The sequence below is a fragment of the Solea senegalensis genome, linkage group LG10, assembly GCF_019176455.1.
Source record: "Solea senegalensis isolate Sse05_10M linkage group LG10, IFAPA_SoseM_1, whole genome shotgun sequence".
Classification (NCBI taxonomy): domain Eukaryota; kingdom Metazoa; phylum Chordata; class Actinopteri; order Pleuronectiformes; family Soleidae; genus Solea; species Solea senegalensis.
Genome location: NC_058030.1, coordinates 15,656,945 through 15,681,150, shown reverse-complemented (window position 1 = coordinate 15,681,150; position 24,206 = coordinate 15,656,945). Strand labels below are relative to the sequence as shown.

Sequence of the window (24,206 nt, the reverse complement as noted above, 5' to 3'; positions counted from 1 at the left end):
CAGTTGCTGGTATTTGCAGGTGACAGGGATCACAACCAAATGTTTACACCCACCATATTTGGCATCAAGGACAAACCAAAATATTGGGCCTGGCTTATTTTTTAAAGAACATAATCTTTTGACTAAGGTTTAACAGTCAGTTCATTTTACTGATTATTCCTTTGCTTAGTTTTCAGAGATACACTTGCCAACTGTTCCATTCACTAGTTTATTTGTGACCTTATTTCATGATTAATCAACTTTAATGATCAGTTTAGTGGGTACTTTTATTGTTTTATTGTGATAATTTCTAACACTAGAAATTAAACTAAGTACTAGAAATATTATACTTTCTAATACACAACAAAGAACATAAGTAAAAACAAACAAATTTCAAAGCATTGATTGCAAGTGCTCATGTTATTATTATTGTATATATATTTTTTATTCTTTTTTGTCATTTTATTGCAAATGTGGTGTTTCCCTATGCATACAAAACTACTATGTGTTAATAATTAATTAAATAAAAACATAAATAAGAACTATGCCTGCCTCTGAAAGGAAAATTTCCGAGCAGCACTTGAAATGCTCAGTTAAAGGTTCTCTCTGAAGTTCACTGCTTCCGTGTGTCTCCACCAGGGGGCGCAGCAGGGGGGAGAGGCTCAATCCAAACCTCAGACCCTGCCTCTCTTCGCACCATGAGCTGAGTCTGTCCGGGACAGACCAGGGAAGATGGCGGCCACTGACCATTCCCGGTCCGAAGCTGCCAAACAGCGACGGCAGGATCAGCTGCAGCGATGGTTGGGCTCGGACACGGATCGGACGGAATCGGAGGCCCGGGAAACCTCGAGCGGCCCCGCGACGCGGCGGACGAAAGTCCGGTTCGCTCAAGGAGCCGTGTTTATGGCCGCCTGCTCGTCTGGAGACCGGGAGGAGGTGGCAGCGCTACTGCGGCAGGGAGCTGACATCAACCACGCCAACATAGACGGACTGACAGCGTTGCACCAGGTAAGCACTTCAACTTACATTTGTACTTAGCAACTGTGTGGAATAGTTGAACGATAAACTTGGGAGTTAACCGTTGAGCTGCTGCTCACTCAAACTAGCGGCAGAAAATGTCCCCGACAGTGTAGAAGAGTAGTTAATGTGAGCGTTCCCGCTGCTTTTAACGGAGCTGCTTCTGTGGATGAAGCCGAACTTAATAATGAAGCTGAGGGAGCTGCAGTAGACCGTGTGTGTGGTCAGTCTGTGCGGGTTTTTAAGTCTGTTTGCAGGGGAACTTTCTTCTCTCAGCAGCAGCAGCAGCAGACGACAGTGAAGGCATCACCTCAGCGTCTGTGTGTCATTTTCAAACTTGGATGTAGAAAGTGCTTGGCAGGCCCGTGACACAGTCTCTGGTTTGGAGACGCAGAAAAACACTTGGTCATTGATTTCGGGGAGTTTTTTTCTTTTTCTTTTTAACATCTGATCACCAAGTTTTGTATTTTTGGATCTCGTGGAGGAGAAGAAAATGGATCGCGCAGACAGAAAAAAAAACAACTGTCACAAAGACCGATTCATCTCAGGTTTTTTTTAATTGCAGTTTATGCCCCAAATAGGCTGCACTCCAGAGCATGATGTAGCCTTAATGCACCTCCCTCTCCTTCACTTTAAAGTCATAACACAGTGGAGCAGCAGTCTGGACAACATCACTGTCACACAAGCCCTCAGTGATGCACTGTTTCCTCTACTTTTATGATACTGCCACGTAGGGATGGGCCGATGCAATATTCAGTCTTGGTATCAGACCGATGCTGATCAAAAAAAGAAAGTAAAATCGAATATCATCCAAAGTCCTTAAATATCATCTAAACAAGTGGCAGCTGGTCACGGTGTCACCTGTTTTTCACTTACATCAGCTAGTGTCTGCTTTTATGTGCCTTACTTTGATGACTATTTTCCTGTGAACATCATCAGGGGTGGGTCAAAATATCTATTTGGTGATGTATCGTTGTCCTCCCTCGTGCAATACGATAATTATATACGCCAGGGAAAATATCGATGTTTTTAACTAATGAATTAAGGCACTCTAAAGTTAACAGTCCCTGCCAGTTTCACTCGCTGGACGTCGCTACTTTCATGTGTCCTGACGGTGGCGATGCTCAAATGAATCGGGGAAACTTGGGTAGAAGTTGCATGGCTGAAAAAGAGGGAGTTTACGGCGGGATAATACTGGAGAAAAATACGTTAAGAGATGCCTCATCCACATTCAATACATAGACTCTCTATGTTGTGAAGAAATCAAGAAATCTTGCACTTTTAACGTTTCACAGACGTTTTGTTTTCTTCAGTTAGACCGATAGCATGATGTATCACTATGTGCTGTATTGAGATATCATTGGTATCATGGACCATGTATTGTGTATCATATCGTGAGGCACCCTGTGACTCCCTCCCCTAATAGATCATCGTGTCTTGAAGAAGACCTAAAACTAGAGATTGAGACCATAAGCGACTCAGGAAAATATGAACTGACTTCCTGAATCAAGTGAGAAATAATAATGAGCGTAATATTCGCATAGACTAAAGGGAATTGTTTTTGCAACTTGTGGACTTGCCCCCTAGTGGTTATTCAATATATTTTAATTTCAGTATCAGACATGATGAATTGGTATCAAACCTGACAAAAAACTGTCGTGCTATAAACTCTAATTTTAGGACTGATCTAAGGATACTTGTCGTGTCGACATAAAAGACATTGAGTTGATCATTTTCCAGTCCAGTGGAGCTGAATGGCGGCTGCACTGATCAGAGATCATGCTCAGAGATGGTTGGTGTTTTCCTCCTAATTGAAGCTAAGTCAGTGTGTCAGATGAAGTTTCTTTCCCATGACCAGTTCAGATGAGTGAGTAAGCTCATTCCTGCCTGGATGTAGATGATAAATGTGTCCTCCTCTGGTCCATCCATGTGTTGGATCATGCACCCAGTGTGGTCTCTCTCCTGCCCTCCATCCCTCTCTCCCCTGTTGCTCGTTGGTTGCCTGGTAACCAGAATTAAATATAGGCCCACACTCTCCAAACTTTCCATCCTCTGCATCCAAAGCCCTTTTGTCTTCGCCACTACTCTTTCTCTCTCCTTGGCCCCTCCTCCTCCTCTTCCTCTTCCCTGCATCTCTCCTTCTCCTTCTCCTTCTCCTTCTCCTTGCCAATTCCCAATGGAGGGGACTTTAGGGATTTTGGATGAAGAAATGGAAAACATTCCTCAAACAGCACAAACTGCTGTTTGTCAAAGGGCATTTCCACAATGAGTCATTGATGACCCAGTGAAGCAGTCTGCTGGGAGGCTGTATGTGCACCCTGTTAGCGCACTGGGTGCAAGAAATGCCCTCTGTTCATTCATTGGAGCACCCACTTGTTTCAAAGAGCTCCCCTCCGCTGAGAGTGAAGCCCCGCTTTTTTTGACTTGCGCCTACCAGCTTCATCTCTGGGTCTTAAAAAGACAGTGCTTTTGTTGTTGTTAAGACCTCACTTCCTGACTAATTACCTCACATTACGAAAGAGGAAGGAGACTCACAGCAGCTTTGAGATTAGTTCATTTAGCCCAAAAGTAAAGCTTCTTAAGTGGCTGAAGACAGACCTGATGGTCAGGGTTCTGTGCACAGTGTGCAGGTATAAGCACTCGCTGCTGTGACGTCCTGTGATATGATAATGACTCATGACTGTTTAGAAAATAACAGTATGTTAATGACATACAACAAAATAAATGAGTAATCTGTGTTCTTGCTTATGCCAGCACAAACTAAGCTTTGTTGTGTGTAAAAATGAAAAATCTCGTAAGTCGTCAGTCTGTCGATCAGGTGGTCGTTAATTTATTTGCAAAAATCAAGGGCTGTAAGAGTTAATCGATTAGTGGAGTTAGCGTAGTCTTTTGACAGTGGTTTCTCAAAATATGAAACTTTTCTTTCACTGTCCTAAATGAGAATATTTTGTGTTTTCCTTGCTCCAATGAGAGTAAACTGAATGTTTTTGGTTTGTGGTCGTCATTTTGAGGTTTTTGGAAAGACCAACCGGCATTTTTAACCATTTGCTGTCAGTTGTAGACCAACATATCAAGTGGTTGATTGAGAAAATAATCAACAGATTAATTCACACTAAACATATCTATTTGCTGTAGCTATAGAATAAGTGGCTTTGGTGACATTCTTAATGACAAGTCTCAGCAACCCTTATTTCCAATGACTTTATTTACTTTATTTATTTATTCATCTGTATGTTAGTATATCACTTTGTTCAATACTTTGGTTGTGTATGTGTTAATATTTGTTATTCATACAGCTGCTTCATACAGCTGCTAACTGTAACTGTTTTTTTAATACTGCTGCAGAGATCATCTGGCAACCTTTTTTTTATTTTTTAATATCATTGTCTCCCATTCACAATATGATGGTAACATAATGCAGATGATGTTTTTTTTCCCCCCTCATAAATGTATGTTTATATTAAAGCAGCATATAGTGCCTTGAGGTTCTCATGGAACTCATTTTGGATCACGTCGAGGTCTTTGCGACACCAGCCTCAGGACAAGCAGTTAAATAGATGACTATTCACTCACACCACAAAAACAACTGTTTTGGAAAGCACTGGAGGGCTTTTTGTAGCCCAATTAACAGCAGGAGCTTATAACAAGTAGACACTGTAGTCATTGTTTTATCTGGCTTTTTTTTCCTTTCTTTTTACTGTACGCTAAGTCTGGTGTCTAGTGGATGCTCTTCTCACTAATGCCAAACAGCAAACCGAGTAATATCATGCTGTGTCCCTCTGCAGGCCTGCATTGATGAAAATGCAGAGATGGTCCAGTTTCTGGTGGAGAACGGAAGTGACATCAATAGAGGAGACAACGAGGGTTGGACTCCTCTGCACGCTGCAGCGTCCTGTGGCTTCATCCAGATCACGAAGTGAGTGTTGACGTCACTGACGTCACAATGTGTGTGCCCAGTATAGTGTGTGTCAGTGTGATTTTCTGGTTTTACAGCTGCCACCTGACCATGTTGGTTGATATTCTCTTTGTAGATACCTGATAGAGCACGGCGCTCACGTTGGGGCGGTGAACAGTGAAGGTGAGCTTCCTCTAGATGTGGCCACAGAAGACGCCATGGAGAGACTTCTCAAAGGCGAAATCAAAAAACAAGGTGAGGACTTGCTGTGTTACCCAAACTAACATCATCTCTCCAGCCTCCAATTCCACATAGCGTCTTGTCTAGGTAGCAGAGATGAAACTATGGTCTTTATAATATGATAATTACAACATATAACATGTCATCATCATAACTGTGAGAATATTACAGCATTCAAGGCTGAAGATTGAACTATTTTTCTTATGTTACCCACAGGTTTCCATTTTTTATATGATAATACATCATTATTTCTGGCTTTTGATGGTATCTGGGGTTAGGGGTATCGATGGTTCAAAGTATTTAAATGTGTCACCATTGGGACAAGAAAAACAAGAATGTTTTTAATGTTTACATCTATAGAAAAGAAGCAATTACTGTACTAGGAGGCAGAGGAACCAGTATTTAGTAGTAGTTCTCTTCAACTTTGCCACAATAACACAAGGAGCCTCATGCATCAATAGTGTATAGGCACAAAAATGCTGCGTATGCATACTTTCACGCACGCGACAAGATGTACAAAAATTGGTGAAACCTTTGTGGACCGCAGCTTAAACTCTCGAGCTGCTGTGTGAAGTTGTGGAGCAATCTCTTCTCCGGCTCTGGCAGGTGATGACGCTGCCATATTAAGCTCTGAAACTCATCTCAGTGTTTCAAAAATACGATTTTCAATCTGATACACCATGTAGGTTTGATCATATGTGACTTTGAAATAAATTACACAGTGATGTAAATAGACACACACAGCTGCAGAAGTGCACACATGTATCTCACATGTAAGAACATGATAATAAAGGAGTTATCATCACAATGTCTTTCAACAAACGTGAGGACAGTTGCCAAAATAAAGTTATGGAATAATATGTAGGAAAATTGGATTTGAACATCCGCTAGAACATTTTTAGTATCTCCTTGTAATCCATGTGACAAATAAATAAAGTTATTATACCTCCGCTGCACCTTTCAGCAGAAGAAATACAGGATGTAGGTACACAAAGGTCAGCCGCTGGAGACACTGGCACTCTGGCATCTTCATCACGACTGCCTTCCACTTTCTCCCTCACCAGTTTCCACTGCGCAATCGCAAGAGAAATCACCCACAGCATCAACAATCAGTGCACGGCCAGTTTTATTTTACGCATCAGGAATGAATGATATAAGCAGCTGAGTTCACAGCTGCGGTGACTCTCACAATCAGTTCCTTTGCGTTTATCACTAATTCCAGAAAAGAGACTGCACGCCACATTTGCCGTTCTTCATCAGAGAGGGCATTTTTAAGTCATTTGCATATAATGTTTTACGTTCGATTGGACGTATCAAGGAAAGGTGTGCAGGACTCGGTTTTCATAAAACTGAGAAATTCTTGGCGGAAGTCCTTTTACATTGTTACACCATCCTTTACATTACATGTCATTTGGCAGACGCTTTTATCCAAAGCCACTTACAATAAGTGCATTTAAACATTTGGGTACAAACAAGAGCTAGAAGTAAGTAAGTGCTTCAGTATGAAAGCTGCACACTCACCCACTGTGTGTTCATGTGTGTGTGGCACAGGTATCGACGTGGACAAGGCCAGAAAGGAGGAGGAGAGGATCATGCTCCAGGATGCCATGGTGATGCTGGACAGAGGTGGTACTCTCACACCTCACCCAAACACCAAGGCAACCGCTCTGCACGTCTCTGCGGCCAAAGGCTACATTGAAGTCCTGAAGTGAGCATCGGTCCACACTTTTGTTTTTTTTTTGTTTTTTTTGGTGCCACATGAAGTCAAAGAAGCATCATTCATCCCCTCTCTCTGTCCTTCTCTCTCCCCCACATTGGTCATTGTTCAGGGTGCTGTTGCAGTGTCGGGTTGATGTGGACAGCAGGGACACAGATGGCTGGACACCCCTGCATGCAGCGGCTCACTGGGGGCAGGAGGAAGTGTGCGCCCTGCTTGCTGACCACTTCTGTGACATGGGTGCCGTCAACAATGTGGTGAGCGGGAGACAAAGGACCTTTCCTTGGCATTACGCCTGTGACTGATGCCGTTGCTTCTGCCATGACTCAAAATACAATGCAAATGTCCTTGTAGGGCCAAACACCTCTAGATGTTGCCGATGAGAACCTCGTGGACGCTCTGGAGGAGCTTCAGAAGAAACAGAATGCTGTGAGTCTGCCTCCACACACAGGCACCTCAACAATTTCCCTCCGTTAGATAAACCTGATGTGATTGATCGCGTAACAATGGCAAACGTTCTCTGTGTTTATGTGTGTTTATATTCTTCTTCAGTTACGCAGCGAGAAGGAGAAGCAGGCTCCTGTTATTGAGACCAGCCCACCGATCTCCATGGTACCAGTTCGTCCGCGCAGGTCAGTGCCAGTGTGTTGGGGTGTTTGTGTGTGTGTGTGTGTGTGTTTGGGCACAAGCAATGCTGTTCCTCAGCTGATTCCCAGCAATCCCATTTGTCTGCATGCAGTTTTGATGTTAACAGTCCCTGGTAAAATCCACAGTCAAGCTGGGTATGTTTAAAATATCTAAAAGCTTAGCACGCTGTTGGCCAAATGGTTACAGTGCATGCCAGATAACTGCAACGTCCAAGGTTCGATTCGTGCTCTGAACCAATGCTATATGTTGTACCTGTCATCTCTCCCCTTGTTTTGTCTTTAATTATGCCAAAATATCCAAAAAATATATAAATGTTTTCCTCAGAATAAAGTCAGGCGGGTATTTACTTGAGCGGTACTCGAGTAAATACTTGATAAATTAAATTAAATTCAACCCAAACCAAATATTGCTATAAATCAGACCAGCTCGGTAATATAAAATATTTTTCTACATCAGTCACAGTGGCTTGATACAACAAGAGCAGCAACAGTAACCACATAATGATAATGTGAGTTCCAACTTTAATTAATTTATTTTAGGCTTTTGAGTTTACTGTGTGTTCAAAACAAGATAAATTAAAAACATGCAGTAAGCAAACAAACTTACATTTTTGAGGGCATATTCAAAGTACATATAACGCAATACGTTATAAAATGTGAAGATAATGATCAAGTACAGAATATATTGCATGCATTGAGTACATGGTATAGAATGTGGGCACAGCAATTGTATTCTGCTTGTGTGGGTGCTGTTGCTATTTTATCCCTGTGGTTTTTTTGCGTCGCCATACGTGAAGACGAGACTGTTGGAGCTGTAAAACTAAGGCTACATCCACATTACTCAGTTTCATTGGAAATGCATAAATTCTCCTCCGGATAGGAGAACATTTACCCTGACAGGGAAAAAAAAATGTTTGCAATGACGACACAGTTTCACCTCCTAATAGGCCATGACTGGACTATCGGCTGTAAAGGAAACGCTTAAAACTGTTTCGCCTCGTCGTTGGTCTAGCAACATTAGCGTAGCAACACTACACAAATGGGGTAGAGAGTCAACTGTACCTAAAAGTGACATCAATGGATGCAATGGTCATCTTGTCATTTACAAATAAAAACAGAGTAGTATGGATGCAGCCTAAATGATCTAGACAGAACCTGTTTAGTGTTAGGTGTGATAAAGCAGCAGTTCAACACATGGCATCACACCCCACTGATGCATTGATCGTTGCATGCTGGCTCTAATTGGCTGCACATGGAATGATTGCCCTCCACTGATCAGCTCCCTGCATGCCACCTGTTGTTCCACCCTCCACCACCTTGGCCCCGCCCCTGCAGGACTTCTATCTCTCGTATGAGCAGTAAGGAGAAGATCTGCCTCCATGAGCGGGAGAAGCACCCTCCCCCTGCCCTGCAGAGCAGTCCAGCTGAGGACGAGGAGGAGGAAGGCCAGACGGGTCCAAATCAACCTCAGAGCCAGACGAAGGCCTCCAGCAGCTCCAGCTCAGAGGAGGAGAGTGAATCTGAGAGTGATGCCGAGTCAGGTGAGAGGAGCTGCCACACCTTCTAATACAGAGAGGACATCTGCGTTGTTGCTGCTCATCAAGATCCGAGAACCAACATGCTGTAAGACCTCATGGTTGGATTTCCTTGATTTCTCAAAGCTTTTGTGCGTTTGCAGAGAAAGCAAAAAACCGAGAGATCATAAACAACTTGAACAACAAACGCAACACCACCAGCCTGCTTCCTACCTCCATGTCAACGAGCACCACTTCAGGCCAAGTGAAAAAGGTCATATCAAGAGAGATGTTACGAAGAAAAATGTCTGTATTTGTTCCATAAGAACAATAAAGGTGCTGACTTAATATTGGCTGTGTAGCAGGAACCAAGCAAACCTGCAGTCACAGAGGCCCCGGTCTCCTGGAGAACATCTCTGAGGAAGGCAGGCAGCTCGGTGACTCTCGGCTCAGCTGGACTGTCCGACCCCATCCAGGACCCCAGCAGACCTGCAGAGGTGGGACTGGGCATGACCCGCTCAGCCTCCAGTCCTCGCCTCAGCTCTGAGGCAGACACCAAGGTGCAAACTGCAGGCGCTCACATTTAAACTCTATATGAATCTAGCTTCAAGTACAGTCTACATTAACTGGGTCCACATCCCCAGAGATTTGCTTTGTATTTCAGCATGTGTGTACAATCTCTCATTCCATTTTAGTCGTTTGGATGTCCTTGTTTTCTATGAACACAGTTGTAGATGTTTGGGTACCAATGGACTTCCTCACATAACCTCAAGCAAGTTTCCATGGTTACCTTCTTGGAAAGTATTGTGTCAAAGGGAGAATATGATTTGCACATTCGACTGTTTAACTTTACTACTCTACAGCACTTCCAATAAATTGGATTGGCTTTTTCAGTCATCTGCAGAAATTGGCCGCATGTACGACCTCTACGGACACTGTGACCCGGCCCTAAATGAACTAAGCTCACCATTTGCTTTCAGGAGCCGAGGCTCGCTCGGGTGCCACCAATTCCATCCCGGAGACTGTTTAGTATTCCGGACAGCAGTCCTGACAACTCCAACAGGTGGGCCTGTGCTTTCTCATGTACTTGTGCACTTCTTGTGAAACCAGAATCTGTTTTGTGCTGCACTGCACTTGTGCTCCCATCACCCTGTGTGTGTGTGTGTCTTTTTCTCCCACTCAGTTGGCTAAGCCGTAGCTCCTCTTACACTCGGCGGCTTCATAGTCAAACAGGAAATGATCTCAGTAGCTCCACCCCTTATTTGCTTCACAGGTCAGTCATGCTGCTCACTGCTTGTCTTGTATCTGTTTGCACTGCTGTTTTTGCAGCATCATAGTTTAGTGAATCCCCCTCCCGAGCTGTGAATACTAATCGTGTGGTTGTGAAAAATGCCTTTTCTTTTAAGTTATTTTTTCTTGTTTCTAGCTCATCGTATGGAAAGAGACTGGATGACCCCACCTTGACCTCATCTAGCATAGGAACAAGTTCTGCGGGACTTAGCCGTTTAAATAACATCCTGGCACAGAGGTGCGTCATTTTTCTATCCTACACTTTTAGGAAAGTTTGTCTGGAACATTTTCCTCATTAATTTCATAGATCTGACAACCAGCTCTCTCTTCTCTTTGCCTTAAAGACATCCTCAGGACCAGACAGAAAAGAAGGATCAGTCTGCCGTCACCGTGTCCAACTCTCAGAGCACGACCACAAGTGAACAAGAGACCAAACAGAGGCGCAAGTAAGTTTTCAGTATTTGGTCTTATGTATTACTGAAGGGGCGATGTTTAAAAGCCTAAGCTTTATTATATTACACACTGAGTCCTATACATTGAAGTATGTCTTATTTATTTTGGCATTCATAATGCTTCTTTTGACATGGTTTGAATACATTTTTAAGAGAACTGTTTTGGCAGACTGCAGAAATCATAGTTCTTTCTTTTCTGCCTTTAATTTCTCTTGTTGAAAGGTTAATTTTGTGTAGTTTTGTGGCTCAGACTTTGATTTGACTCCTGTAGGTCTTATCTGACACCAGTGCGGGATGAAGAAGCAGAGGCGCAGAGAAAAGCTCGTTCCCGACACGCGAGGCAATCTCGCCGCTCGACTCAGGTACAAACATCACCTGCTCACGAGGAGGAAGCTTCTAATGCTGTTCCTCAAGCGCCGTCCTTGAAACGCTCTCTCCTTTTCCTTTTCTGTGAAGGGGGTGACCCTAACAGACCTGCAGGAAGCAGAGAAGACGATGAATACCATGAAGACGGACAACAAAGGGAGAGAGAAGAAGGAGGAGGAAGAGAAGGAGAAGGAAGCAAAAGCCAAGAAGGCAGAGGAGGGGGTGAGGGCCATGTTTTCAGTTACAGCCCCATCTTGGTTGTGCTTATATAATGTCACATGACATCACATAGGAGATGCTACTTCATTCACAGGAAGTGAGCTGGAGGTCCCGTATCGCCAGCCTACAGAAGTCGGACCTGCTGGGACTCACACAGCCCGCTGGCACTCCTCGGCCTCAGGCGTCCGACAGGAGAGGCACGTGCCACCACTTGCACTTTATCTTATTGCACCAAAAACGAAATGTAGAACTCGTCAGTGTCGTGCCGGTTGAAGTATTTGACTTGTGCTGTCTGGCGTCATTGCAGATGTTGAGGTGGAGAGTGAGACCATGCGATGGGCCAGAGAGCGCAGGGAGAAGAGGCAAGCTCGGGCCAGGAGGAAGGCACAGAGAACCGGGGAGGTAAACTACTGAAGAGAAAATCTGTATCGATAAAAGGAGTAGCAGACGAAGAAGAACAAAGTTGGGAGGAAAAACAAAACCAGCTAAATTGTAACTCTTATGTTCTGCTTGCAGAGTGATGACAATGATCCCAGTGGAGAGGAAGAGTTCTCAGGCAGTGGACTGGATCCACAGGTGTGTGAATCTAATGCAAGTTTATGTCAAATCTCTAAAAACGTGACCTGTAACTGTGTGTTGTTTTCATTTACAGATAGACCAGCACTTGAGTTCCAGGTATGAATCCAGCCTTTGACCCATTTGACTCACCACCTTTTTTTTTTCATTCTGTCAGCACAGTTTGTGTGATAGTAGTATCTCTGACCTTTGAACTCCTCATCCACTCAGGTCGGTTGCATCCTGCAATGACCGCACCCAGAGAGGAGAATCCGAGACCAAGGATTTTAAGAAGGTTGGCAGACAGACGGGGGTTGTTGTCGTTGTTGAGGTCACGGTCTGTTACTTTGTCCCAGTTATTTATTGCTCTTGTGTGTTTTTTTTTTTTGTGCCGTGTCAGTTGTTTGAGGAGGTTTCCAGGGAAAACAGCCAGCTCCAGTCTCAGCTGCAGGACACCCAGCGGGTCATCAGTCAGACCAGGTTGGACCTGGAAAAGGCTACACAGGTGACATTACACCGAGAGGCACTGAGTGAAACACACACACACATACAGACAAAAGGAGGAGTTTTAAAATGGTCAGTTCAAAGGTTCTGTTGCTGTGTGGCATCTGTTCTTCTGCTCACTTTTGTCAGATTATCAACCCAAACCCTGCTCTATTCCTCAATACTGTCTTTGAAGACTTATTGTAAGTCTCTTTGGATAAAAGCGTCTGCCATATGACATGTAATGTGATGAAGATTCCTTCCTCCAGATGAAAGAAAGTTTGCTAACAACTGCCACGACTGAGCCGTTGCACTAACTTGATCTCCTTTTAAAGCAACACTGTATAACGTTTGCAGGAGAAACACAATGAGCAAATTTGTGATGACTTCTTAGTTGGTGCTTTGTTCCCACTTCATATCCACCGAATGACACCACAGCTCAGAGTGCGGCTCAGGCTGCATTTTTCTGTTCTAACCTGACCCAAAGCCAACCTGTCCTGAATTCTTGGCTTGAGCCTGAAAACCAAACACGACACAGTTGGAGTACGCCGAAGCCTCGTCTGTCCCATGTTTAAAACGACAATCGTTATTGTTACCTCCAGAAGGAAAGCAAGAGAACAAACCGGACTTAGATCAGTATCATCAGTCCAACGAGGTCTGATATGAGCCGAGGGTATTTTTAGCAAACTACTAACACAGTGTACCATTGCTAACCTTTTTAACTATTTGTGCTGCTGTTACTGTGTTTGTAATAATACGATTGTGAGAGATGAGCAAAGGTTTTTCAGAGCACAACATACACAGATCCATATCCCAGGTTGTGTTATAGATTGTTTGCGTACGCCCCTTTTTTAGTTATAATTGAATTCTGTTGCTGTGGTGACAATGTTGACAGTAGTTGTAATCATTTTGTTCTGTTCCGTCCAATAGAGACAGGAGCGTTTCACTGACTGTTCAGCCCTGCTGGAGCTGGAGAGAAAGGTAACACTTCTCTGCCGATGATGTTCTTTTGAAGCTTCACCTGCCTCACGACTGCCACTTCTGCTGTGTGTTGAGGCTCTCTCCTCCCACACGAACCACTTTCTCACATGTGTGTCACTCAACTGTTGTGGTCTTTTCACTCTTCTTCTTCTTCTTCTCCTGTCTGCTCCCCACCCTCCTTCACGTTTCCCTGGCATCAGGACCGGAGGATGTTGGAGCGGCGAATGGCAGAGCTGGAGGAGGAGCTAAAGGTGAGAGGAAGTAGTGAACGAATCATCACGGCCACAGACACTGTGCATGTCTCCCGCTTGATTAGCTTGGCTGTAGCTTGTGCAGATCAGCGTTGTGGTCCAGGCAGATCCTGAGAGTGTTTTTTAACAGCAGTACATCCTCCCCACTGTATCATCTTCATTACATCCATTAAAATAATTTCTCTGCTGTCAAAGCATGTTTTCTGCCCAACAGGACGCATAACTATTTCAAACGTTATTGTTATTATTGTTTTTACTCTAGGTCAAGCATGTCCAAAGTCCGGCCCGTGGGCCAATCACGGCCCTCGGTGAGATTTTTTTACGGCCCGCAGCTTCGGTTTTATAATGTATTATTTATGGTCAGGGAGGGACAGGAAATCTGCCTCGGTCATGTGTCGCCCCCATTAGCTCAGCTGGGGAGGAGTTGCGAAACCAGAGTCCTGGGTTTGAAACCCACCTGTGACAGATTGATACATTGACTCATCTCATATTATGTTATTTGACTCTCGTTTCAAAAAGGTTTGGACACCCCTGCTCTTGATAATAGTTATGGTAATGAGAGCAAGTAGGTCATATCAGGATCAGATTTTCAGTTCAGTGATTCAAATTTAGATTCAAGAGGCTCTGTAAAAGGGGCACTGGAGGTAACAAATGAATTATCTTCTATGTGCTTTGTTTTTGTATTGTTTTTTTAGCATCTCACCAAAGAGAGCGATGCTGTCTAAAGGTCCAGTGTGCAAGAATGAATAAATATTAGCGTTAAAGCCTGTGTTCCATTCACAAGTCCTGATTACGTTCTGTAATATACATATGTATATAGATATAGATAAAGATATATATATATATGTGTGTGTGTGTGTGTGTGTGTATATGTGTATATGTATATATGTATGTATGTATGTATGTATGTATGTATATACATACATATATTTAAAATTCTAGAACGCAACACAAGTTCTAAATTCAACTTACTTCTGCTTTTATGTGTTGACATGTTGTAATGTGAGCTTAACTTTTACCACCAGGTTCTGGTGGACCTGAGGGCAGACAACCAGCGTCTCAAAGATGAAAATGGAGCACTGATCCGTGTCATCAGTAAACTCTCCAAATAGATGTGGCGAGGGTGAGAGAGAGAGAGAGAGAGAGCGAGAGACGAGAAGAGCAGGGAACCCCCTCCCCCTTCCCCATCCCTCCCTCCTTTCACACATTCCTCCTAGTGCCAAAGAGTGAGAGGGGGGAGAGGAGCAGCAGAACGTTTATGAGCACCACGAGTTGACTTGGATTGTGATGCCTCTCTGTGAACAGCTGGAGTGGCCTTTGTGTGCCTTAATGCCCGTTTGCCACGGGAAGACGAGGCTCGAAGGCGCTCGGCTTTGGACAGAGGCTCCAACAGCAGCAGCATGAGATTTGAAAACAGCCAAGATACCCACAGCTGGTGGAACACACACAAAAAACCCCACATCATCTACTACGACTGTGCATCAGGGGAACCCAAACATGCACACACATTCCTATGCGTGCATCACATACTTCCTCGATGCACATTCCACTGAGCGCACAAGGCAGCTTGGGCCTTAAAGCTCCCACTTTGTATTTGTTGTTTTGTTTTTCTTGTGATCACACTCAAGTCTCACACTCACAAATTTACCCCACTCACAGTCCAAAGCGAGTGTGTCGAGCAGTGAGGGTGTTGGAGTATCGTTTTTAAAAACTCAGCTCTGATTCATGTCTCGCTCCTGGCGTTCGGCGTCACGCGGCGAAAACAAGTCCATGAAGCTCTGTTGGGTTGTTTTATTTCCACATGCAAGTGTTTGAACCCACCTACCTCTCCACCTATGCACTTCCCCACATACTTTTTTAATGTTTGTGACCACAGACACACTCCATGCTCTTAGGTCATGTGACCTCAGCACTTTACTCTCTGCAAAGCAATAACAGATCGGCGGGGCTTTGCCCGTCCTCCAGACAAACGAGGTCAGAGCAGCACCTTCTCACTTGGTAAAAGTTACCCAGAGCCGAACGGTTTAAAAGTCATTGCACAATTATAAAATTAGCTGTTCTGTCAAAGCCTATTATGCTCTGAATGTTTTTTTTTCTTAATTATCATTGATAAGATATTATTTTTCATACTTTTTTCATTGTCAGTTCCTCTTGCAATGAAGTATAGATATATATTACACATGTATAAATGTTAGTCTTGAATAATAACCCTAATGAAGTAAAGTTCCATGTAGCCTTTTTTCCACATGTTGGGTTTCTAATATATTAAATGGATGTCTGCACCCCAATAAAAAAAAAATGTGTGTTTGTAGCTTGAATGGCTGGTTACTAAGGAAATGTTATCCACTTAAGTCATATTGGTGCTTTTAAGATACCAAACTAATGTCATACCCATCCTCACCACTGACGCTTGCTCAGGTTTCTGGCTTCTTAGTAACATGTGCCGACTAATGGAGTCATCAAATTGCTCACTTGTGCCTCATCCTCACTCTGTTGCACAGTATACTGTCAGTAGTGTAGTGTAGTGTAGTCAGTCGCTCTATTTTCTGGTAGCCAGATGTTTTGCATCACAGGGGAAAGAGGACGAGAACAGCTGCTACACTGAGATGCTCACACAGAGGAAACGGGGCAACACAAATGTATTAACAGTATGTTTGGACTGTAACATGATCTGCTGCTGCTCCCAGGTGGACTGTACATCACGAGTGCTTTGACTGATATATTTGCCCTTACATATGTGGGATGAGTGTCTGTTGGAATCCTGTAGCCGTCTGAGCTCCTGACCAGTTGAACTCAAGTTAACACCAGTCATCCATCTGTTTGTCTCATCTGAGAGAAGAGAGATGGACCACTGTCCTGCAGTGGAGAAGCACTGACAACAAGCTGAGCTCCTAATAAGGAAGGGCAGGCTGACGGAGGCACTCTCTCTGTAAATATCCCTTAGGTCTGAGAAAGACAGAGGAAGGGAGCTGGGGAGAGGAAGAGGGAAGCGGATGGATTGCAGCCTTATATGGACAAAGCACTGCTTTTCCCAAGGTTTGTGGCTCTGACCCACAGTATGACGCCAGATGCTGAACAACCAGCTCCTCAGCACCACCAAGAGGTGAAACGAAAGTAATGCTACGGTTTCAGTGAAACAGTGGTCTCTCTCCATTACTGTTATTTTCCTCATATTAATAAGTAATAAGTACAAGTTTTTAAAAAACAACAACATGGTGAACATGAAACAAACTTCAGACAATATTCCTGTAATCAGAGCTGCTCAAGAGCCCTGGATCCTCAGGAGACCAACATGTCTTATTACTTTGTGGTTCAATTCAATTCTATTCAATTCTATTCAATTCTATTCAATTCTATTCAATTCTATTCAATTCAATCATCAATTGAACTTTGTTGTTAATAAGCACTTAAATACAACTAATACTGACCCTGTGACATCATTAAAGTGGTATCTTGTTTTCAGTATAACAGTTGGCATGCCAACACAATACAAATGTATTTATTTTCAAACTATATATTGTATATAATTGAAGTGTGGGGGGGATTCATACTAAGCAGCACATTATAACAAAAGAGCAGAATTTTAAACAAAGAATAGTAATCAAAAAATAAAATAAAGTACATAGAGTAAAAATATGTATGTTTTATTTCTCCCGTAATTAATACTGTTAGGAGTTTTGACTGAAGTAAATAAGGACTTTGTTGCACAATGAAAATTTAATTTCAGGTTGTAAAGAAAACACTTTCTGCTGTCTGGTCTGCCTCCTGAACCATCTGAAAGTTAAACCCCAAACATCTGTGGCCAGAATAATGTTGCGCATTATTCATTTGATCATTTATCATCAACTACTGGCGCACTCTCTCTGCCTCTTGTGTTGTTTAATCTACAAAATCAAGATGCCCTGTCATATTAATTCCTCCTGTGTGAACGCACAAAGCAACTGGTGAGCAGACAACAGATGACATGATTTAGTTTGGAGAGAGTGACGTGATATTTCTTGGAAAGTGAGGATGAACATGTAAACACTCTCACTGTGACTTGCAGAGTATTTTAACTGTCTCGGCCAAAGTGTTCCTGGTATTTAACCACATTCATAACGATAAAAAAATACACCTTAAATCTGGAGTTGACACCACTGACGTCACACGTACACTAATGTGCTTCATATTTCACTAAAACCATGTGTACTAGATTGAAGTGGCTTAGTCTACTGATCTGATTTATTTTGACTTAATCTATGCCATGTTTTACAGCAGACCAAGAATCCAATCCTGATTTTCTGTGCAGCACAGGATTTTGGGACCTCCTCCTCCTTCTGTTTTTCGATCAAACTTGAATATTCTTTTAGAAAAACTTTGACTTTGATTTAACATGAAGTGAAATAAAGTCGAGAACATGAGATAGTGTTCACAGGCTTTTAACTGTAAAGAAAAGGCGGTTTGGGGACTCCTGCAGACTGTGTTTTTTTTCCAGCATTTCTCTTTGTGGCAGAAACTGATGATTCTTCCTGCTCATGTGAGGGTGAAACATTCCCATTAGTGTCCGACTGTGTGTCCGACTTCTAATTCTGTAAATTAATGTATTATTTAAGCCAATGAATGCTTTAAAGTTACTTAGTAAATGCAGACATTGTTCATTCGCAACGGGTTTCAGTCCATTAACTTTATTTTACTCTTTCTTGTGCATTTTTGTTTAGTGACTGGTTCAGGGTTGGGTTTGTTGTTTTTTGCAGTTTGCAGTAGGATGGCACAAAAGTGTAAAAGTACACAAGCTACTAATAATCTTAGCAGCAACATGTGAATAGAGTGTGTGTGTGTGTGTGTGTACACGTCTTTAGTAGCCTGTGTGGACCAATTGTCAAGCAAGCCTATCTTTGTGAGGACACTTTGATCCACACAATTTAACACACAGGATTAATGCCTGGTTTTAGGGTTAGGTTTAGACCTGGGTAAAGGTTAGGGTTAGGCATTCAGTTGTGATGGTTAAGGTTTAGGTTGCGGTAAGGGGCTAGGGAATGCATTAAGTGGCCACACGAAGAATGCAAAACCAGCATGTGTGTGTGTGTGTCATTCCAAAGTTATCTAGCATCTGTCAGCACAGCATGATGTTGTACAAAACAACAACATCAGGAGGAAAAGCTCTCGGGAGAGTGCAAACCTCAGGCGAGGCCGCTGGAATCCCGAATCCCGAATCCTGAATCCGGGTCTGGATCCTGGTCAACAGAATGTTTTCCTTTGCCACAACATTTAGATTTACGCTGCTCACAATCACACAGACAAACATGGGGCAAAAACACAACCTCCTTGGGGGAGGTAAATATTGTTTGAACCTGCTTTAAAGTTGTAAATGTTTTCACCCGTACAGTGAGCAATATAATTGCAGCTTCAGCTGACGGATCTCCTGGGACCCTCCTCTCCTCATCATGTCCCGTGATGCAGACCCTTACATCTTCTCCAGTGACACCCTACCCAGCGACCTGCGCTTCCTCCCTCCTCTGGCCAATGGGCTCCTGGGCTGGAGGGTGTACGACAACATCATGCACATGGGTGGTGTGTATAATGGCGAGGCAGGACGTTGTCACCGAGCAGACGTCCCCTGCCCTCTGGCTGCTAAAATTGAGTCAAAGGATGCTGCTCAACATGCCTACAGCTTGGACACACACACAGGTGATGTCTTTGTTGCTGCTGATGTGCTGTAAACCAGCATGGATGTTGACTGTCTCATCCTCTCATCCAGGCATTTTTACACACACTCTGACCTCAGCCGCTGTAACTGCCACACAGACTTTGTATTCCCATCGCTACTACTCCAACCTGATGGTGATGGAGATTTTGCTGGTGCGGCAGATGACAGCAACAGAGCCAGTAACTGTAAACCTGGTCAGTGCATTCACACCTGAGAGCAAAGACATTGCTTTTGAGTCTGGTCCTGATTACAGAGGAGGGAGGTATGGATAATAAAACACAGGGGAAATGCTTACATTTTTGAAGCTACTCGGTGCAAGTGTGATGTTTTACATCTTCACCCTTAGGTACATCAAAGGTCAGACAACCTCTGCTGAGTACCCTGGTGGATTATGTCCCACAGTACACATTATCTGGATCCCCATACCTGAGACTCTGACTCTGCCACCAGAACAGAGCCAGTCTCGCTGGGGCTTCATCCTGATTGCAGACAATAGTTTTGACTCTGCAAAGGCCAAATTTGATGAGGCACTGAATCTGATGGCGACTGGCAACATGCGCCTGTCTCACGAGAAGGCCTGGAAGGAGCTGTGGCTCCAGAGCAAGGTGGAGGTGACAGGGTCAGACAGCCTCTGCAGGGCTCTGATTGGCTGCCTCTTCTACCTCCTCAGTGCCTTCCCCTCCATACATGACACATCCAGCAGTTTTGGTGGAGTCAGTCCTGGTGGGCTGTCTAACGGTGGAGATGGCCAGGACTACTGGGGCCATGTTTTTTGGGACCAGGTAAGGCTGGTGGCAGTTTTATCTCTGCAAGCATACAGCATGTTTTTGTTTTTCACACGTATGATGATAATGTACCACAATGCCTCTGCTGCCCTGTGACAGGACATATGGATGTATCCTGGAATAGCCCTTTTCTACCCCAAGTTAGCCCGGGCTGTGCTGGAGTACAGGGTGCGGACCATAGATGGTGCAAAAGACAATGCCGAAAAGCAGGGATACAAGGTATAAAGACCTGTGGTACACTCGCGTGTCCACATCATAGCGTTTAATATTAGATGCACATGTTTTTTTTAAACAAAAACATTAATTTAATGTGTGTAGAAACACATTTTCAGTTCACAGTGTCAATTTTGAAATTGTTAAATTTTTAAAAAAAACTAATATATATCTTGACATTAAAGCAAATTTAATATTTATTATTATTATTATTATTATTATTATTATTATTAGTATGTACAATAAGTGTCCCAGCAACATGATAATACCATAATCACTGTTCTGTATATTTTAAACCAAAAGTAATTCAGCAGTTACTTGTAATGTTGTATAAACAGCACATTTGCCTCAATGGGCTCTCATTTTGACAGATTACATAAGGATAATCACAGGTGTAAATAATCAAGTTAATGATGTCTGAGTTCCATTGAGTGTGTGTACTTAGGACCATTTCTACCATGAACACTGAACTTATCAGAACCAGTAGTCAGAGACCAGACCCAGAATTTCTGGGGAACAGGTTAAGTTAGGGAAAAGATTTGAATTGTGGTTAGATTAAGGTAAGGCATTAACTGGTGTGTGTGTGTTCTTAAAGATTATATCAATAACAATGAAAGTGTATCTGTGTCTTTACAGGGATTAAAGTTCCCATGGGAAAGTGCTGTGTCAGGGAGGGAGGTGTGTCCAGAGGACATTTATGGAAATCAGGAGATTCACATTAATGGAGATGTCACCCTGGCTTTTCAGCACTATCTCTACCTCACTGAGGTATACTCCTTTCTCCTCTTTCACCATTGTAGTGTGTCTCAAAGTACGATGATATGATAACCGAGCCTTTTGTTGCAGGACCTGTCCATGTTTAGAGAAGGACATGGCAGCGACGTGATATATGGCGTGGCAGATTACTGGGTTTCTCGAGCAACATGGAAACCTGAGGACCAGAAATATCACCTACTAGGTAAAAGGTGTTATTAGTAAGACAGTAAATGCACAGAATTTATTCAGGTGGACATTGTTGACATTGAAACATGGGCTGTATTTACCTGTGGTAAAAATCACCATATTTCATTGTCATTTAAGATATAAAGATTATTTTTTTAATAAATGAATTTTATTTTTTAACTTGATTTTATACATGTTTCAAATACCTTAAGACATTACATCATTTGTGGCTAGCTTAGAAGCAAAACTGCTGATCATAGTCACATTGATATTATCTTTAAAATATGATGAAGCATTTTCACTTTTCAGGTGTAATGCCGCCTGATGAGTATTATTACAACGTCGACAACTCTGTGTACACTAACACGGTGGCCAAATTCAGGTACGAGTAGTGGAATGTTTCCCAACAGTGCATATTAATCCCTGAATATTAGTTTTACAAAAAGTTCCATAGGCTATATTTGTCAGTCTGCAGTTTGCTGGTGAGTTGGCCGATCTCCTTCAACACACTGCACCAAAGGAATGGAAAGAAGTGGCAGAACACATCAAGATACCATTTGACCAAGAATCTGAGTATCACCCCGAGTTTGACGGCTATATTAAAGGTTACTTTCTGTATCTTTTTGGCACTGGTCTAGAGAACTTAAGGAAAGTGCTGCTGGCTTCATGACAGACTGTCTTTTGGATCCCTCACAGGTCATCCAGTGAAGCAGGCAGACACAGTAATGTTGGGCTACCCTCTTGGATTGCAAATGTCTAAACAAGTCAGAAGAAATGATCTTGAGGCGTACGAGCCAGTGACAGACCCTCAAGGACCGGCGATGACATGGGTAAGAGACAGGATGTTGTGTGGTTTGCAAAACACTGATGTAGTCACGGTTCACGGTTGACTCAACGAGAGGTTTACTGTACTGTCAAAACACACTTGAAGTTATACAATTATCTTAAAATTGATAAGCAATAGAAGCCTTGCTCTGCTTAATACTGTTATGGTTTTACTACCATAACCCTACTCAGTTATTCAGCTATAGTGAGATATTGCATGAATTATTTTGAGATCATGGATACAAGCTGCTGATACATGGCATTATAACTGACACCTGTGGCCACAGTGACATACACCGATCTTGCCTTGAATCAAATGTATAAAAAGTAAATACACTTGTTTTGAAGCGAAATTGTCTCTACCAGTGTCAGAGATGTTTGTGGTAAAGAGGAAGCTTTTCATATTCTCTGCAATGCTTTTTTTGTTTGTTTTAAATTCAACCTGTAACCGGTATCTTCAAATGTGGTGAGACGTCAGACTTCATTACTTACATCAATGTAGAGAAGCATGAAATGAAAATGAAACACCTTTGAATGTTTACATTTACACTGAGTAAATGTTCTCATTTCCTTCAACGTTAGTGGGTGAAATAATAATTAAAAACATAAGGCGCCTTATTATTTACTTATTGCTAATGGTACAGATAATTAGCTTTATTTTACACTGGTTGTGAAGGCCTGATGTTGCTTATTTATTAATTAGTATGTGTTTGCACCAATGCTTTTACATCTTTCCACTGTAAGGGTATGTTTGCGATAGGCTGGCTGGAGCTGGGGGAGGCAGAGAGAGCTCAACTCTTACTGAAGAAGTGCTTCAGCAACATCCAGGGCCCATTCCAGGTATTCCTGTGACTGTCACACCCATAGACATCACTAACACAATAACTGGCTTTATTGAAGAGTCAGTGAATGTGTGAGCACCTCTCCCTCTCCTCACAGGTATGGAGTGAATCATCTGATGGCTCTGGTGCAGTCAACTTTCTCACTGGTATGGGAGGATTCTTGCAAGCTGTGCTGTTTGGTTACACTGGCTTCAGGTCAGTCGTCAGTTCGTCCTTTCCTCCACAGCATGTAAGCAGAGAGGCAAAGTTTGACCATCCATTCTTCTTCTTGTTGTAGAGTTCAAAAAGGATGCCTGGCCTTTTCTGCAATTCTTCCCAATGACATTTCTGAGCTCTGCGTTCGTGGTGTCAACTACCTGGGCAGCCAGATGGACTGGCTGTTGAGGAAGGATGAAGTTTGTATCATACTGAGAGAACAGACGAGAAGTCACGGCAGTGCTAAACCCTACAACCTTCAGGTTGTGCTGACAGCATCAGGGACTGAGATCCCTCTCACACCAGGTAACACACAGGACAATATACATTTTGTAGTGATAACGGGGCCATTTCACACAAAATGTAGTTTAATTTCTAGATATAAATGTGTTATTTGATCATCAGACAGTAGATCTGAGATACATTCCCATGACAACAGAGGAAGTTGGGATTGAAAATAAATAAATAAATAAAATTGACAAAAAGTCCATGTCAAATTCACTTCCTTCAAAAAATAAAATAAAAGCCCTACACTACTCTTTACTGTGTTTCTGTCAAGTTTTATGAGTAAAAGATCTGAAAAACAAACAAACAAAAACTGGTCAAATTTGGTTGAATTAAACAGTTTAAGAAGTTATGATTGAAAAAAATCAAAACCTCCATGTGTGTAATTGTTTTCCAATGCCAGAAACATTTGTAGCACATATTCCTATAATTCCTTATGTATTATCACGGTGCACTAAGTCACTATGGCATATTTTCGATAAAGAACACATACTAAGAGTGACGCAGTGTTCACTCATGCATCTGTATTTTTCAGGGCAGCCAGTGACTTTTAAACGGGAACCTGGGTGTGTTCGTAAACTGAAATCTACATCTTCCTGCTGGTCTTTGTGATACAAGAGCCCCTGCCCTCCTCGACATTCTCATTTTGCATTATTAAAAATGTACTGTGCAAGTTATTTTACATCTACAGAGCTTTTATGTTGTATCCCAGGCTTGCTTTCACTTGACTGACTGTGGACAAAACATTTGATGTTTAATAAACAGCATGAATTCTAAGTCATTCTTTACTGGAGTTTTGTCTCAGACCAAATAAGCACACAAGTATT

General features: G+C 42.7%; 2 protein-coding genes across 8 annotated transcripts; both read left to right on the top strand.

The window, feature by feature from the left end:
- The first annotated feature begins 640 nt into the window (after positions 1–640).
- Positions 641–15,917, top strand: zmp:0000001167 (protein phosphatase 1 regulatory subunit 12A). Of its 6 annotated transcripts, none has more exons than XM_044036308.1 (25): positions 641–987; positions 4,782–4,912; positions 5,028–5,146; positions 6,683–6,839; positions 6,961–7,105; positions 7,203–7,277; positions 7,401–7,480; positions 8,855–9,036; positions 9,174–9,283; positions 9,372–9,569; positions 9,990–10,072; positions 10,193–10,282; positions 10,436–10,537; positions 10,644–10,745; positions 11,023–11,113; positions 11,208–11,339; positions 11,431–11,533; positions 11,644–11,738; positions 11,853–11,912; positions 11,989–12,011; positions 12,123–12,186; positions 12,292–12,396; positions 13,305–13,355; positions 13,556–13,606; positions 14,632–15,917. In XM_044036308.1, exons 1-25 carry the CDS (start codon positions 712–714, stop codon positions 14,716–14,718), a joined length of 2,712 nt encoding a protein of 903 aa, XP_043892243.1. In that variant the 5' UTR covers positions 641–711; the 3' UTR covers positions 14,719–15,917. The 6 variants fall into 6 exon arrangements, with proteins under 6 accessions (XP_043892243.1, XP_043892242.1, XP_043892241.1 ...); XM_044036307.1 differs by having other exon boundaries at positions 8,831–9,036; positions 9,375–9,569; XM_044036306.1 differs by having other exon boundaries at positions 8,831–9,036.
- Positions 15,918–17,894: 1,977 nt separating this feature from the next.
- pgghg (protein-glucosylgalactosylhydroxylysine glucosidase) lies at positions 17,895–24,156 on the top strand. Of its 2 annotated transcripts, none has more exons than XM_044037000.1 (14): positions 17,895–18,122; positions 18,990–19,273; positions 19,344–19,554; positions 19,639–20,074; positions 20,177–20,296; positions 20,927–21,058; positions 21,137–21,248; positions 21,542–21,614; positions 21,701–21,837; positions 21,929–22,062; positions 22,802–22,897; positions 22,997–23,094; positions 23,177–23,400; positions 23,915–24,156. In XM_044037000.1, the coding sequence occupies exons 2-14, from the start codon at positions 19,030–19,032 to the stop codon at positions 23,989–23,991; spliced, it is 2,094 nt and encodes a 697-aa protein (XP_043892935.1). In that variant the 5' UTR covers positions 17,895–18,122; positions 18,990–19,029; the 3' UTR covers positions 23,992–24,156. The 2 variants fall into 2 exon arrangements, with proteins under 2 accessions (XP_043892935.1, XP_043892934.1); XM_044036999.1 differs by having other exon boundaries at positions 18,972–19,273.
- Positions 24,157–24,206: the final 50 nt, after the last annotated feature.

Bases quoted from the DNA above. Each gene is read 5' to 3' on its own strand.
- zmp:0000001167 (XM_044036306.1), top strand. From the start codon at position 712: ATGGCGGCCACTGACCATTCCCGGTCCGAAGCTGCCAAACAGCGACGG. The intron at 9,037-9,173 runs GTGAGAGGAGCT...GTGCGTTTGCAG, and splicing joins TGAGAGTGATGCCGAGTCAG to AGAAAGCAAAAAACCGAGAG. The intron at 11,114-11,207 runs GTACAAACATCA...TTTTCTGTGAAG, and splicing joins AATCTCGCCGCTCGACTCAG to GGGGTGACCCTAACAGACCT.
- pgghg (XM_044037000.1), top strand. From the start codon at position 19,030: ATGTCCCGTGATGCAGACCCTTACATCTTCTCCAGTGACACCCTACCC. The intron at 19,274-19,343 runs GTGATGTCTTTG...CCTCTCATCCAG, and splicing joins CAGCTTGGACACACACACAG to GCATTTTTACACACACTCTG. The intron at 20,075-20,176 runs GTAAGGCTGGTG...GCCCTGTGACAG, and splicing joins GCCATGTTTTTTGGGACCAG to GACATATGGATGTATCCTGG.